We start from the raw sequence: 16794 nt of genomic DNA, 5'->3' as shown, positions 1-16794 counted from the left end.
AGGGCCAGTGCTTTGAGTCACAGTGCACTTTCCTTGTGTTACAAAGCTGGGCAGAAGCGTTCAAGGACCCGGCTTATTGTTTTATAACAACAACAGGAACAGTGATGATATTCAAAGAAGCCATCCTTCGAACGCCTACCACGAGGCAGGCAGCATTCTAGCCGCTTTCCAGTACTAGTGTCATTTAATCTTCATGAGAACCCCGCAAGGTGAGGCAGGGACCGTTCTTACACTCGTTTTCCACTAGAGGAAACAAACACAGACCGGGCAAGAAACTTGCCCAAGGTCCCTCAACTGGAGGAGGAGGAGGCGGGGGAGTGAGAGCCACAGAGGCAGCCAGGCCCTGCCCCCTCTGCTTACTGCTCTCCAACAAAACCAAACGCACATGAATAAAATATAACCCGGTCCTTCCAGAAAGGGTTGAAAAATGCAAACGCCTGCAGGGCCGGGCAGCTAAGAGCCGAGCTGGGCCTGGGAGGAACTGGGGGGTCATGCCCTGCGTAAAGGGGGCGGTGGCTTGCTGCCCACCTCCAGAGGATAGGCCGCGAGGGGCTGGGCCCCCTGTGGGAAGATCTCCAAGTTCTTCCAGGGAGAAGTCAGACATGCAGGTTGTTATGTGAAAGTTCTTGATTTTTCCAATGTTGGCTACAAGCTCAACATTTTCAAAAACACGGAAGGGCCAGGTTGGGCCCCGCCTGGCTGGGGTGGCGTCCCTGCGGCTCCCCCCCTCCCGTGGCTGTTACCTTTCCTCCTGATCACCAGGGCCAGCTCCCGCGTGTGTGACTCCCGGCTGGCCCTGATGAACATCACCACCTGGTCGTGGGTATGTTCCGAGATGTCCCGGCCGTTGATCAGCACGATCTGATCTCCTTCGTTCAGCTTAGGAGTGCAGGTGTCCGCCTGCACGGGGGGGAAAGCGAGTTCCTCCGGTTACCACGGCACAGCCCTCCCGGGAAGGATGCTGATGCTCTGAGCCCGGACACCTGAGACCATGACCGAGTTCCCCTTCTCTCCCTCAAGGGCTGGCGTCATTATTTTGACACCCACAGCGATGGTGGCATGGCAGCCAGCTGCGGGAGTCTAACGGACGGGCTGCTCGGGTGTAAGTTACGGAACATTTCAGAATCGGGCTGAGACGATCACGGGGGCCTTTTCTCCGCGGCAGCCAACCCTCGCTTATCAATGCAACGGGATGCCTAGGATGCTTCTGATCTGGTTTTCCAGATGGGCTGTTAGAAAATGATGTGTCAGCTAAAAGCGAGTATTTATCCACCATGCAATGGGGAGAGAGGCTCTGTAAGCATTAACACCAGGCGGAAACCATTATGGAGAGAGGCTATGCACTGACCAGGGTGAAATGAAAGCCTCCGCAGCTGAAAGGGGCCATAAGCAGTGAGAGAAAGTAAACTGCCAGCTTAGGGGCTCCTTAAGAGTAAAGCCCGCACACTGGGACCTCCTTAGGAGGCACAGGGACTCTTTGGTGCTCACTGCTGTAAAAAAGCACATGGCCTGGCTGGTGTGGCTCAGTTGAGTGTCATCCCCAAGTACCAAGAGGTCACCAGTTTGATTCCCAATCAGGTCAGGGCACATGCAGGCTTGATCCCCAATAGGGGGATGTGCAGGAGGCAGGAAATCAATGTTTCTCTCACATTGATGTTTCTATCCCTCTCCCTTCCTTTTTTATTTTTTTTAAAAAGCACATGGTCTGCTGAGGAGGCCTAGACAGAGGGCTGAGGGCGGGGTGGTGGAAGGGGCTGCAGGGTCCATGTGCCCACTCAGAGACAGCTGACCGGCAAACTGTGCCTCTGTTTCCTTCCCTTGAGCAGCACTTTTAAATTTCAATGTGCACATCAATCGCCCCGGGAGCTTGTTAAAAATACAGATCCTGGTTCGGGAGGTGTGGGGCGGGGCATGAGATTCTGCATTTCTCATGAGCTCACAGGTGATACTGGAGCTGCAGCTGCAGGGACCGCACTGAGCAGCAAGGTTCTGGAAAACATGGGCTCTGTTCTCCCCCCCCCCCCCCCCCCCCCATCTAAATGCATGCATTACACACTCTCTTTGCTGTTCGATTTAGGGGAAAACAAACGGGAAGTAACAGGACATGTTTACTTACAGGCGACTCTGGGTTTATCCTCGACACCACAAGAGGCATCTTTTGATCCACTCCTCCCTGTAAATATGTGAAATTAAAATGCAACAACAGCCACGTGAATAGTTCACAGCAACAAAGACCTGCAGCTCTCTCTGGCACAGGGGAGGGGACCAACTTCACTTTATCCTGTTCTAATCCCGGGGGACGGCACCTTTTCAGATTACAGGGTTCCTGGGCCCTCTGGGTCTAGCAGGCTAACGGGAAGGCAGCTCAGACGCTCCCACTGCCACCCCCACGTTCCATGAGCTTAAGGTGTGATTGGAGGAAGCGAGCTCCTTAAAAAAAAATGCAAACAGCTCCAGGAGGACTCTAAAAGCACAGCCCCTCGGGGCTGCTGGACAGGGAGCTGTCACCGGAGAACAGCCACAGACAAGGTCACATGCTGTGAGTGACCTGGACCTTGGAGAGCAGGCCATCAGCAAGGCTCCTGGGCTACAGGAAAGACCGCCTGCTCTCACTAGAGTAGGGGCTGGTAAACTTTTTCTGTAGAGGACCAGAGAGTGCTGTACATATTGCAGGCTTTGTGGGACAGAGGGCTCTGCTGCAAATGCTCAACTCTGCCACCATAGTGCCCAAGGAGCCATACACTATTTGTAAATGAATGGGTGTGACTGTGCTCCAATAAAACTCCATTTGTAAAAACAGACGCCATTTGGACCCTCGGCCATAGTTTGCAGACCCTGCCTAGAGGCACAGAAAAGAGGGTAATGGCCCTGCAAATTGGATCTCTGTTCTCTCTTACTGGAGTAGCAATGCTGAGAGGCTCTAATAACCCCTCTTCAAGGTGTAAGTCTGCTTGCCAACTGTGGGTCCTCATCTTTCTGAGCCTTAGTCTCCATCTATAAAGTAGGGTTAAAAATGCCAACTTCACTGATTAGAACTCAGTAAGGTGATATAAATAAGTGCATAGCAAACACCAAGCACAGAAGAGGCGCTTGGCATGAGGCAGCTGCTATGGCCACAAAGAAACACTCCCGATTCTGAGGGTGGAGCCAATGTCCTTATGTAGCCTCAGATATTCGGTACGCTTCCAGTGGAAATTAAAGTGTCATCTACAGATTGCTTCAGAGCATAAAACTTCCTTATAAATACATACGACATACCTTTAGATTGAATCCAAATTTCCCATCTTCATCTGGCGTGATACGGATCAAGATTAAGTAGCTATCACCATTATCATTCTGGAAAATGTTGGAAAGTGGTCAATTATGTTACTTCCTTCTCCAGTGGTTGGTGAGAATACATTTTCTTAATTGCCCATGAGTTGCCTGTGCACCAGGAGGCCTGGGTGGGTCACCTGGCTACCTGAGCACCACAGGACCTGAGCTCACTCACCTTGTCGCAGTAGTACTGGCTGGAGTCCTCGGTGGAGCCCACTTTGGTCACCCTGTGGAACTCCTCTAGGAACTGCTGATCCACGCCATCTGGGGAGCAGGAGCCTGGAGCATTTGAAGATGGAGACACAGAACTGGATGACTTCCGGGTCCGGCAGCTCTGTGCTGGATTGTTCTCGGATATGCTCCTTCATCAGAGGGGAGAAGGAGGTATTTTAATAAGTCAATATTTGATCAGAGCGAACATTACTGACTATTGAGGTCTGACATCCATGGTTGTCACGAACACATGAAACCTTAGGAGAGCTCCAGAGGTCAACTTCAGGGCTCTGGTACACCCAGAGTCCAGGGGCCACCCTTGTCCCCATCTGGCCTAAATATCCCCACCTTTAGTTTTGCGAAAAGGGAGCAGAAGGACAGGGCGGATCCAGGAGCTGCTGAAAACTCAGCTCCCTTCCCAGCTGCATTAGAAGGTGGCAGGGAAATGTGCCAGCTACTCAGATGCAAGCCTCCATCCTTCTGAAAGCTTTTTTCCTTCTGTCCCAATCCTGCTGAGAGCTCTGCTGCACAGAACTCTTGGCTGCCCGAAGGAAATGGGACTAATGTCGCATATTCAGGGCAATTTATATTATTCCCAGTTTGCGTTATTTGCCTGACATTCATTAGTTGTCCCTGCTGAGATTATACGTTTTATTTTTCTCTAATATGGGTCCTTCTGTATCTCAGAGCTGCACTGTCCAATATGGTAGCCACCAGTAGCGCATGGCTATTTAAATAAATTGAGAACAGAAAGTTCTTTAATGGCACCAGTCCATTTCTAAAATGATCAATAGTCACGTGGCTAGTGGCTCCTGCACTGGACAGCGCAGTTATAAAACATTTCCATCATCGCAGGAAGTTCTGTTGGACAGCGCTATCTTAGAGAATCATAGACTATTAGAACTAAAAAGGCCTCTAAGGTCATCTGGTTCCACTCCCCATACACAGATGAAGGAACTGTCTTCGAGAGGCGCTGAGTGTCTTGCCCAGCTTTCCCCTCACACAGCTTTCCCCTCACTTAATGAACAGAAGTCTGACGGACATGAGTCCCTGAGCATCTTTCTTCTCCAGGCCATGTCAAGTCTGTTAGCCGAGCACCCCCAAGCAATCCCCGCCACATAATCTCTAACCTCACAGGGCCACAGGGAGTAACCATCTCAGCCGTTCACTGTCTAGGACATTCAACCTCCCTGCACCACACACACTCACACTAGATTCTCTCCAGAGCCACAGGTCCAGCAAAAGATGCCTTAAAAAGCCTACAGAGTATGGGATTTCCCTCATGCTCTACATACAAGGTTAAGCGATGGGAGAGGTGAGCAGATGAAGACATTCAGTGAAAGAGACAAAACACAGTTGCTGCTGCCTCTTACTAAATCTTTATCTGAAGCCCTTATCCATGAATTCTTCATTAAGTTAGGGCTTCTCTCTTTCCTAGTAAGTTCAAATTCAAATTAGCTTACTTTACGTACAAAGTCTCTATCCTATTCAATTTACTGGGTCACAATTCCAATTTATTGGAATATAAATTGCAGAAAATGTAAGTTACAGGCCAGTATAAATATATAGCTACATGCAAGAGGTGAGTTTGGTCTAATAGTTTTCAAGTTGAAGGAAGGGTGTTATGGATGGGAAGGCATTTCAGACACGATTTTTTGGAATTTAAGCTGTAGACTAGTGGTAAGTTTTCACACTAAAAATGAGTGAGACTTTAATTTACTTAAAACAAAGCTAAAAAAAAAAAATTCCCCCCAAGTAGGGCAATTTGGCTCAATTTTAATGTTTACAAGAGCACCCCCTAGTGGCAGAATCAAATCAGATCGGGTTTAGAAAATGCTCTATGTCCAGTTCTGCGGGTGGGCCTGAACCTTTAATGTGAAGTTGCAGGCAGCATATACAGTTCAAACGTTTGGAATATTCTGGAGGGTGACAGCGATGGAAAGGGTGAAGGGCATGCAAACAAAAATACCAAAGTGCAAGGTAACAGAGCAGAAGAGAACAGGCTCATTTCACTAAAATTCTAATGTATTTTATATTTATTACTTTTCTAAAATTTTTAATGTGTGGATGATATTATGCAAGATTTTAAAGTATTTTTCTTTTTAGTATAAAATATAACAGACCAGGCTGGCCGGGCGTGGCTCAGCGGTTGAGCATCGACCTAGGATCCAGGAGCTCACGGTTCGATTTCCGGTCAGGGCACATGCCCGGGTTGCGGGCTGGATCCCCAGTCGGGGGCATGCAGGAGGCAGCCGATCAGTGACTCTCTCATCATTGATGTTTCTCTCTCCCTCTCCCTTCCTCTCTCTGAAATCAATAAAAACATATTTAAAAAAAAAAAGTAACAGTCTATCCAAAACAGCCCACAGTAGGACAACGAATATATCTGAAGCCATTACGTGTCCAATCCTACTTTCCAAGTAGGGTCAGAGAGGTTACTTTTAGATAGTAATTTATTAAACATGTGAGGTATTTCTTGGCTGATCAACTGTGTACAGACGCTCCCTGTGGGCTGCAGGAACGCTCTGCTCAGCACAGAGGATGGACAGACAGATGGTGAGGAGGACATCGGATGGCGAGAAGCAATGAGAGGGCGGCAGCTGGCCGCAGCAGGAACGCCAGGAGTGAGGAGCCAACTACCTGGGCTTCCTCTCCCGCTGGGGCAGGAGGGGAGGTGCTGATGCGGGGGAGCCTCCTGCGTGAGGAGGGAGAGATGAGGGGAGCTGCCAGCGGGCCAGGGCTCCTGGGGGAAGGAGCAGGACGAGGGAGGTGAGACGAGAGGGCGGCTGGAGGAAGCAGGCAGGTGAGTGGGGAGGAGGGAGCAGCAACGAGACCTGCCCCTGAGGCGGGAAGGGGGCCCCTGTCAGAGGAGGGGGGGCGTGGAAGGGGGGCTGCCACTGCGGCCTGGGGTCCAGAGCAATCAGGGAGGAACTGAACAGCCCCAGCTACCTGGGAACAAACGGGGAGAGCCAGGGTGGCAAGTAGGTATCCACCCTCAGCTTCATACCAGCCTATGCGACAGGTTTCAGAAACAAAGGCCATGGTAGGATTACTTTCTTGGAAGAAAAGCCACGTTAAAGAAAGTAAAAATGGCAGGACTGCCCACGAAAAACAGATTCCCGTGTGATGCTTTCATTACCCTTCCTTCCTAAACCCCAGACAATTACAAAGACCCCCACCCCCCAAACCTGATAAAGGGAACAGCTGTGCTGCCACTGAGGGTTTCATGGCTCTAACCCGGCCACGTGAGGCACTTGCTATGGCGGTGAGACGGGTGTGACAGGACAGGGGCCATTCCTCATCATGTTTCTTTCCTGAGTCTCTGAGTTTCTTAAGGTCAGGAGAGACCCCAGTCCTCTCTCCATTCCTCTCCTAGTGCACTTAATACTCGGCCAGGCACACAAAGCTGGCTGAGTGAATGAAGATAAAAAATGCCTTCACACAGTACCTGGGGTTCGTGGAGTTACTCTACAAGAGCACAGAATTCCCTCGGTCACCTGGCAGCTCAGGGGCACAGAGAAGGCGGGTCCAATGGATCTCAGCATCTGTAAGGTCAGAGCTCCTGAGAATGCATGAGGAACTTGTTAAAATGCAGGCAGGCCTGCGGTGGGCCTGGGAGTCTGCATTTCTGACAAGCTCTCGGGGGATGCTGACGTTCCTGAGCCGCGGCCAAGCTGCAGCAGTGAGGGGCTGGGAGAAGGGATGCCGGCTCCCTCGGAATGCCACGTTTCTTTCAAATAAAATTTCTGGAGAAACGTTTCACATGGATCCTCACATAAGGGTCATTGAGTAACAAAAAGATAGTGTCCTAAGTGTGGGCTCTTGTGATACGGAGTCAGTCTTCCCAGGACACTTTTATCTTTGCAGTAAATGCCAAGGGCCCAAGACCACAGCTTAACTCAAGAAGCTGCGGAAGTGGCTGAGGGAATGTGCTCTCTGAGCTCTACGCTTCCTCGCTAGTGGAATCATGGGTGATGCATCTGTCCCTTCCTTCCCCCCACTGTCCCCTCAGATACTAAGACACCTCAATGGCAAGACAGCGCTGGTTCAATTTCAGTCGATTCATGCTTGAATTCTCTGATGGGAATGTCTCATCGACACAGGACCTACGGCGGCAGCTACCACGTGGCCCTGCTCACAGAGGACTGTGAACCAAAACTCGGCAGAGGCCTCTGTGATTCCTTGGTGTGCAGACAGACACCGCGCAATGCAGCCCACATGATACGGCGCCTGACGTGGAAATAGCAGAGGGGCATCCCATTGTGAAAACCAGGGAGCCTGTTTCTACTTTACCCCAGCACCCCATCCTGCTTCACGTAACCATCTGTTTACCTGTCTATCCATCCATCCAATTAGTCACTGAATAGCTATTAAGTGGGGAAAGCAGAGGTAGAGAGGAAATGATCCCTCAAAGAACCCACTGTCTAGCTTATAAGGAAATATGACAGCAATCAAATAGTAACACCATGCTGTAATGGAGGGGCCCGGACGTCGGGGGTATGGTGGGAGGAGGCACCCGGACACCTAGGGTACAGTGGGAGGAGATGGGGGAGGGGGTACAGCGGGGGCCAGGAGAGACTTCACAGAGGAGATGGCACTCGAGCTTAAAAGAGGAATTAGTAGGAGTTTGAACAGGTAGCAAAGAGGGAGGGAGAAGGTATTCCAGATAAAACATCAATAATAAAAATAGAAAAAATAATAAAATAAAAAATGATTAAAAAAAAACCCAAAGCAGCAATATATGCAGAGGCCAGAAACTTTGCAAAAGCACAGAAAAGGTGTGTAAGGAGGGAAGTGACACGCTTGGGTGTGGATTCCGGAAAGATAAGGCTGTCATTCGTCCTTGTTAAGGACGGTCTGGAAGGAGGAGACCAAGAAAGACAGGAGGGCACTGAGACACTGCCGCCAGAGCTGACGGTGACCAACTGGGGCAGTGCAGTGGGGACGGGGGGCCCAGTTCACGAGGTGTTAGGGAGGAAGAATTAACAAGGTGAGGAAGGGAAAGAAAGGGGGCCAAGGATGCCTGAAGTCTCCCATAGGTGCACACTGGGTCGCACTGAAATCTGGCCCCACTCACCCAGACGCGGGAGGAGCCAGGGTGGCCGTGAAGCTGAGGAGCTGAGCCTGGGCTGTGCTGGGTTTAAGAAATCCGTCACACGTCACATGAGTGTGGCCCAAGCCAAGTGAGGGGCAGGCAAGGTGCAGGGAAAACGAATGTCAAGCTCCTAGGGAAACCCTGCCGCTGGCTGGTCTCTGCGGGAGACACTAGGACGGGTACAGATCCCGTCACATGGTCAAATCTGGGTGCCACCCTCTAGTAAAACCAGAATGCACTCAGAGAATGGGGACCGAGAGGGTGAAGGGTGGAGAGTGGCTGAAGGAATTGGAACTGTTTAATTTAAAGGACAGTGTGTGGGGCTGTCAGGCAGAACTGGAAACAGACACCATTTGTGGTGTCCCAGGAGCTCCAGGCAGGGACCTGTGGATGGCAGGGCTGCTGCCGTCCTGCCAAGGAGGAGGAGCTGTCCAACAGCGGAACAGGCTGCCACGCTGCGGGAGAGCTCCCATCACCAGCGGGCGGCCAGGCGGCGGGCGGGGCCGCCGGGTGACGGGGTGACCGGGTGATGGGGTCTAGGGAATTTCTGCACCACCAATGTGGCCGAAGAGGGGGATTCCCAAGGTCCCTTCCAACGCACAGAAACTGTTTAAAAAATTTTTTAAGTGTTTCTTCTTGCCGTTATAAAAAACACATTAAAAATTTTTTAATAGTGGTAAAATACACACATAATATGTGTCATCTTAACCATTTTTAAGGGCAGGAGCGTTAAGGGCATTCACATTGCTGGATGCACAGAAGTTCTGAAATAAAAAGAGGCAGCTACCCCGTGTCCCACGGAAGGAGGCAGCTATAAAGGGACAAGCCAACAGCAAAGGCCTCGTGCCAACAGGAAGCCCGACTCCCTCTGCGGAGCGTCCCCTCCGGTGACCCACCCAAACAACTGTGATGGAACAACAACGAAGCTCTTCACCCGCAGCCCGACTCTGCCTGCAAACCTGTTCCCTCCAGTGTCCCCCCTGCAAAGCCAGCTCCCATCAGGGAACTGCCCCTCCTATTTTCTGGGTGGTGGGGGCGGTTGGCGTGGGTCTTTCTGCCACGAAGGAAACTTCCTTCTCTGCAGATTTTGGCCTTTGCTCTGAGACAAGGAAAGGATGACAATGGCTGAGAGAACCTCGGGAGGAATGGGTACAGCCCATTGGGCACAAAGCGAACTGCGAAGGATTCGTCCCTAATCCCACCCTTTGCTGCGCTCTGTAAACGCGGGACAAGCCGGGGGTGGGGTGGGGCGGGGTGGTGGTGGTGTGGGGGGTGACTCATCTCCTTGGATAAATGTCCAGAGGCCCTGAGTCACGCCGCTCTGGGTTTAGAGCTGGGGTCTAACGGCGCTTTTCTTCCTTTCTCTCCCCTCTTGCTTGAATGGGGGCAGAACATTACATTTAATTCTCTCTAAAAGGAACCCTCCTCGCTGCCTGTGATAGTAGTCATCTGATTTCCCTGACAGAATCCTTCTTTTTGCCTCTTAACACAAATCTGCTGTATAAAACATGTCAAACGTTTCTTAAACATTTTGCAAATACTCACTGAAGTAACCACACAGTTTTTTTCACCAAGTGCAGATCAACCTTTCTCTCTTGCGCCGGGCAATGGAGAACCTTCACCCCAGGCCCCTAAGGAGGCCGGCTACCTCTGAAGACCCAGAAGGCGGCTTTCCTGTCAGCAAGAAGGGGTCCCCCACCTGGCTGAGGTTGTAGGGGCTGCAGTTTTTCAACTGTTCACCCCACTTGCAAAGCACAGTGGCTACTTGACCGTGAGACATCTATTGTGAGCGCACCTGGCAGAGCCCCCACAAGGAAGGCTGCCTTTGAATCACTGTTATTTGCTACTTTTAACATTTAGCTGCAAAATAAAAAGTGCCCTAGGATGACACACCTTACAAGGCCTCGTGGAGGAGTTTCAGTAGGAATGGATGTGCAATGCGTAGGGGTGAGCAGGGCCAAAATGGCTTAAATCAAACAGGGCTTGAGGAGGTGAATTTGAAATTTAACTTGAATGAACTTAAATTCAAACAGGCATATGTGGTCAGAGGCTCCTGGACTGGACTGCTGAAGGTCTTAGATGCTCTACAATTCCACAGTGTGATGGTAGACCACAGTAGGAAAATCTGATATAGGACATATAACTGGGCTTCTCAGAACCTTCCGACAGTTCCCCAAACACTCTTCTTTTACCAAAGCGACAGAGCCCCGTAGAGCAATGATAGAGACGCTGATATTGTGCTATCTGCCCAGCTGCCCCGGAGGCCCCTGAAGGCAAAGAAGCCCATGTTCCCTCAATGAGCTGAGAAGGGTGCATAAGGTGTGCTGCTGGACTTAAAACATCCCCACGCTCTGGACAGAATTCCTCTCTCCTGTACCAGGCGCTGATCAGTGCCACCAACAGCACTTTCTGTGATGATAGAAATAGACTTCATCTGTGCCATCCAGCCACTACTTACATGCAGATCTTGAGCACCTGAAATGAGGCTGTGTGCCTGAGGGACTGAATTTAAATTTTATATGACCTTAAATAATTTCAATCTGAATAGCCACATGTGGCTAGTGGCTTCTGCACTGGTCGGGGAAGGTCTAGCTGCTCCACGATTCCACAAAGAGACTGCAAACCACAGTGGAAGATCTGCCACAAGGCTGTGACTGGGCTTCCCAGAGCCCCTGGTCAGTTCCCTAGACGCTCTTTCTCCTTTCAGCAAAGCGACAGAGCCCCACTGCAGGTGCAAACTAGTTCGAATGACACGAGCCTGCACTCAAGCCCTGTGTTTCTAGATTTGCAAAGCCAGGGTCAGACAAAGGAACGCACTCGCTTCCGCTGTGGCCTCACAGGCCTGCAGTTGGAGCAAGAGATACTGATCATTTCAACAAAAGCATCATGCAAGCTCGGGCCACGAGGAAACAATGACCAGAGGGATTATGTAACCAGACCTGTTAAGAACACAGATAAGCTAGAAACCATGACTGCTGTGGTCCAGGACGGCAGAGAGGTAGCAACCGCACACATTAAGTGGGAAGCAAGATTTGCAATTCACCTGTGAGGCGTAGCGTACAATCAGGCTGCATTTACTGCTTTAAGCCAGTAGCTAGAGTGGTTAAAATTTTACAGATTAACTGAAGTGCCTCTTTGCTAATCCTATGCTGTTGGGGGAGGCATTACGTTTATATTTGGGGCATAGTATGGGGCTTCACAGAATGGATATCATGACTTACTTCCTAGCAGTTGATCCTATCCCACTTTAGCTTAAAATGTCATTTTATTTCTTTATGATCTATGTTTTCCACTTTAAAAAATGATTTGAGATAGCTTACTCAAAATGTATAGATAAGGTAGAACTGTGAATTCATTACAATAGTAGGGAAAAAATAAGGCCCATAAATAAGGCAAGGAAGAGTAGGGGCTCTATCAGAAGCCTGAGCTAAGGAAGCACTGACAGAGGAGGTCTTCAGAAGTCAAATCCCAGACTCCAGGCACCTAGCCTGTCTTCTGGTGGGCACCCTCGGGAGCAGGCTGCAGGCTCCAGCCCTTGACTCCTCCTAACCAGCCTCCTGGGCCTCAGCAAATTCCTCAACAGCTAACACAAGCAGGTAAAAAGAGAGAACAACCCAACTTCTTACTCTTGGTGTGGGCTTTGGTTCTGAGAAACCTCGGAATCGCTGTCTTTCGGGGAGAGCGAGCCCTTGTAGGTGTAAAACACGTCCTCGGTTTCGGTGATGTACGTCATTTCGTTCGCGAGGTTATCTGCCGAAGAGTGCCGTGGCTTTCGGATTTCATGCCGGAGCCGAGGACTTCGCCTGGGTGGGGAACAGGTGGAGGGTGCAGTGTTGGAAGCAAATTCCACTTACAGGTGTTGTGGTTTTTTATCAGACACCAGTGATCTAACTTTGTGCCCTGACCTTTTTAAGGATGCCTGGGCTGATGCTGTTAGAAATTAAGAGCCAGCTAACCCATTACAATCCCAGAATCCACCGAGAGCCACACAGGTCCCTGACACTCTCAGCCCAGTGGTGCAGCCCCTGACCAGGAGGCTCAGCTTTATAAAGAGGCAGATGAAATTGGCCTATGGCCTTTGGGAAGGCACCGAGTGCTGATTTAGGCTGAGTCATTCTTCAAGCAGGACTCAAGCTCTCAATGCATAAATAATAGGCCATATTGGCTGCCGATCAGACAATTTTCCTGATTCCTTTGGGCTAAATAAATAAAGGGTTTAGAAGAAAAGGTATAGTTTTGGCAAAACTCAAAGCTTATTTCAACTACATCCCTTCATGTGAATTTCACTTGGTCCAAGAAGAAATGTATGCTTTGTAAAAATATATCCCTTATGTGATATTAGATGGACATAACAGCACCATTCTTTTCCTCCAATAGCAGTAGTAGCTGTGCAACCAGAGGCAAGTCACAGCACCTCTCTGGGCCTTAGCTATACCTACCCGTTCCTGAGAATGAATCAGAAGAGGCAATGTTCTCAGGACGCCTAGTGCAGCCCCTGGGCATCGGCTCCTGCAGTGGGCAATTCCGGGCTGCTGAGCTTTCCTGTTCTATTTCCCTCAGCTTTTCCACCTTCCCCTTTTTTGTGGAGCCACTCATTTCTCCTTGGGACTGTCAGGGCCTCCACTATTCACAATCCCCAGGGCCTGGATAATCAATAACACTGCGTCCAGAGTAGAGTAGAAAGGCTGGTAACTCCTCAGGAGAGGGCCTATAAATAGCCTAAGAGCTCCCGGCCAAGGGTGTGGCAACGTCAAGCCCAGCTGTTCTCCTGGATGCTGTCCTGGGCCTCTGCTGTCCCTGGCATTGCTGCCTCAGAGACTTTCAGACAAATTAGGCTGCTACTTAATAGCATAAGTTTACCACTTAAGGATGTGGTGCCTAGATCTTGGAAACGAAGAAACAGATCTACTCAGCCGTGTTACGATTGCTAACAATAGACACCATCGTCATCCCTCCCAGGCCATTCGGCCCCAGTGGACGGTCCTTACCCAGAGGCCTGTGAGAATTTCCCTCCGTCCTAGCAAATCCTAGCTCAGTAATTGAGAGGCTCTCCTGTCTATCATGAGATGAACAGAAAGCCACACTCCTATTCCAGCGTGGAGCTGGGTAACGTTTCTGGGCTGGTTTCCCCTCCTGCCGCTGACGCCAGGCTGTTTGAGAGGCATTCACAAAAATCGCCTGATGCCTTTGGGGGAACATTATAATAAAATAACAATAATAATTCCACCTCAAACCATTTGTACAGCTTACAAAGCACTTGTACATTGTTTCATTTGTGGCAATTTTTATAATCCTTTAACACTTGGGGCGACTGAGACCAGAGAGGTAAAAAAACAACAACAACTTGTCAATTAACAGAAAAGTCAAAACCTGACTCTGGGTTTTTCAGCTACAAACCCAGGGCCCTTCCTGTTTGCCAAACTGCCCCTTCCTTCCTTTCAGCAAAGTCCATCATCCTAAATGTTGGCAGGATATCTCCCCATGTGCATTTGCTACTGTTGCTGAGGATCACACGTCCTTACGTCAGTTATATTGTGTTCCTTTATCAGGTTTCCCCAAAGTTTATTCTGTGATGTTAACGGGAAACATGAGATTAGATCAATAAAATTAAACGTGCTCTTTATTACAGGACTTGTTAGAACATTAATAGGCTCATGTGCACTAGCATCTCAAGAGGGGCATTTCAGCAGGCTGCAGTTCTCAGATTTATTTAGACCAAGTAACTTTTTACAAAAGAACACTGCGCCCTGGCCGGTGTGGCTCAGTTGGCTGAGCACTGTCCCATGCACCCAACGGGTGCTGGTTCGATCCCGGGTTGGGCACAAGCCCAGGCTGCTGGCTCGATCCCCAGCAGGGGGCATGCAAGAGGCAGCAGGTTGATGTTTCTCTCTCACATTGATGTTTCTCTCTCTCTCCCCCTCTCCCTTCCTCTCTCTCTCTCAAGTCAATAAAAATACATTAAAAAAAAAAAAGAACATCTCAGCATTATACACAAAGAAAAATATTTAGCTAGGCTTGTGCATTTCACGAAAACAGTTTTTTCGGCAACAGCCAAACCTGCCAAAGTAAACTCTGATTGTAGGCCATCTCTATTTAGAAATGTATTGTTATTATTTTTAAAAGAGATAAAGTATAAGACAAAGGCTGACATAGATTTCTCTACAAAAAAATAAAGATAACAAAATAAAAGAGATCAAGTGTCTACTGGTGGGTAATACAGTAAAAGGACATACCAGTTGGGAGTAATAGGAGGGGAGCGAGAAGGCAGACTCTTGGTTTCTAAATGCTCCACGGATAAGGATCTCCGCATGGCTGGGTTCCAGACCATCCCTCCAATCACCTTTTTGCAATACTGGTTATTTACAGACCTGAAAAACCAGATGCAGGTTCACTTTCTACACTGACATGTTCAACAAGGAAGAAATTACAGCATCAGTGGAACAGGCTGCACACACTCCCCCCGGACCTTGACGACACCCGCCGAGGTTAGGAGGAGCAGAGGTACATGGGCCAGAAGCGACTCTTTTCTCTCCTGGCTTTTCTTTATGTTGTTTCCTCTCTTCTGGCGAAGATATTTTCCTGTCCTTACCACAGCAAGCAACCAAGTTGCTTCCAGAATATAACCAAGCCTTACCAGGTGAGAAGGAATTTCAGGATAACACAGAGATACAGCTCAGGAACGCCAAGGAGCTCTCGCTCAGCTCACACTGGCGTGAGCACCAACACTGGCCGTTGTTCTGGATGCGTCTTGTCATCCTGTCACTGACAATCACTGATAACTGAGCGAAGGCCTGAGAATGTGCTTACACAGTACAATTTCAGGTCCTGTTCTTTGTGCAACTTGGTTGCAAAGTACAAATACTTTGAATTTGATTTGTACTGAGACTTAAATCTTAGCTACCTATACCCCTCAGAGGATGACGTCTGTAGCCAGTTTAGGGGAAACTCAGTTCTGGGATTTCTAAATTTTAAACAATGTTTCAATGACTTATTAAAACATTGCATACATTCTGTTGCAGCCTAAAAAACAAAAAACCCAAAAGGATACAAGCAATGCAAAACAGCTCCTAGAATATGAATGTACTAATGTACAATAAGAAATACTGCTATCACTCTTGTCAAAACGCTCCCAGCAGCATCGCTAGGAGAATCTACTTCAGAAACCAAATTACCACTGACTGAGCGCATAGCACCAGAAGGAGGGCAGCAAGCTGGATGATTCAAAGCTTTGATGTAGCACTTCCCCAAAGAATGTGTCATAGTTTATTAATAGGTCCTCTTTGGGGAAAAAAAGTGTTCCATTGTCGCATAAGCTTGGAAAACACAGAAGGAGTTTCTTTTATGTGGACCCTCTCGGGGAGGCCTAAGATGCAAATGTACAGATGTATCTCTAGGGGTTGACCAAGTCATGGAACCTCTCTGGGCCTCAGTTGCCTCAAATGGAGAGAACAAGGGCTGAGATTTTCCAGCACACTGAGGCTGATATTGGCCTTAAAGAATTGCTGACCTGTGCCCATGAACCACCCCCAGCATCCCAAGTGACCCCCAGTGGCTAATGAAAGATGGCTACAGTTCTCTGACTCCTGAATCTGGCCTAGCCTTTGACTGCTGTGACTAAGAACAGCTGTGCCGGTTCTGGACCCAGCCTTTAAGATGATCAGCCGCCTCTGTCTTAGACTCTTGGAGACCCGAGCCTCTGTGTACAAAATACAACTACTGGCTGGAGAGCTCACATGAAGAGGCTCAGAGAACACAGAGAGAGGATGAGGGGTCCAGGTGAGTTCAACCTTCCAATCGTTTCATTAAAGCACCAGGTATGGGAGAGAAGTCGTCTTGGACTCTCAGCCCAGCCCAGCCACCACCTGCCTGTCACTGAGAAACTCCAGTCCATACCACAGGGAGCGAAGAACTGTCTGGCTGAGGCCCTCCCGAATTCTTGACCCATAAAATCTCGAGATATAATAGAATGGCTGTTGCTTTAGGTTACCAAAATAAGGGCAGTTTTTTATGTCGTAATGCATAACCAGATCCCCTTCCCCCATGCTCCATTTGACTGCATTTTACAGATGAGGAAACTGAAGCAGTGAAGTACATTGAAACTGAAGTGACACAGGCGGGATTTGAACCCAGGCTGCTCGGCACCAGAGTTCATGCTTTCGATTGCTCACTAT

The 16794-nt window shown here is 49.2% G+C and overlaps 1 protein-coding gene across 8 annotated transcripts in view; it reads right to left on the bottom strand.

Moving 5' to 3' along the window:
- Window positions 1–16794, bottom strand: part of PTPN3 (protein tyrosine phosphatase non-receptor type 3) — a 127575-nt gene that overhangs the window by 22159 nt on the left and 88622 nt on the right. For 6 of the 8 annotated variants that reach the window (XM_081151333.1, XM_081151336.1, XM_081151335.1 and 3 more), the window contains 6 exons: window positions 14857–14991; window positions 12250–12426; window positions 3491–3677; window positions 3259–3336; window positions 2117–2173; window positions 744–900 (listed from right to left, as the gene is read on the bottom strand). In XM_081151333.1, the coding sequence (XP_081007459.1) occupies window positions 744–900; window positions 2117–2173; window positions 3259–3336; window positions 3491–3677; window positions 12250–12426; window positions 14857–14991 (791 nt within the window). The remainder of the gene's footprint in view (window positions 1–743; window positions 901–2116; window positions 2174–3258; window positions 3337–3490; window positions 3678–12249; window positions 12427–14856; window positions 14992–16794) is intronic. The other 2 variants (XM_081151334.1, XM_081151340.1) reach the window with 1 other exon arrangement.

The sequence above is a fragment of the Miniopterus schreibersii genome (genome assembly GCF_964146895.1).
Source record: "Miniopterus schreibersii genome assembly, chromosome: 11".
NCBI lineage: Eukaryota > Metazoa > Chordata > Mammalia > Chiroptera > Miniopteridae > Miniopterus > Miniopterus schreibersii.
Note: the sequence above shows the minus strand (reverse complement) of the source record. Positions and strands in the feature narration are given on the sequence as shown.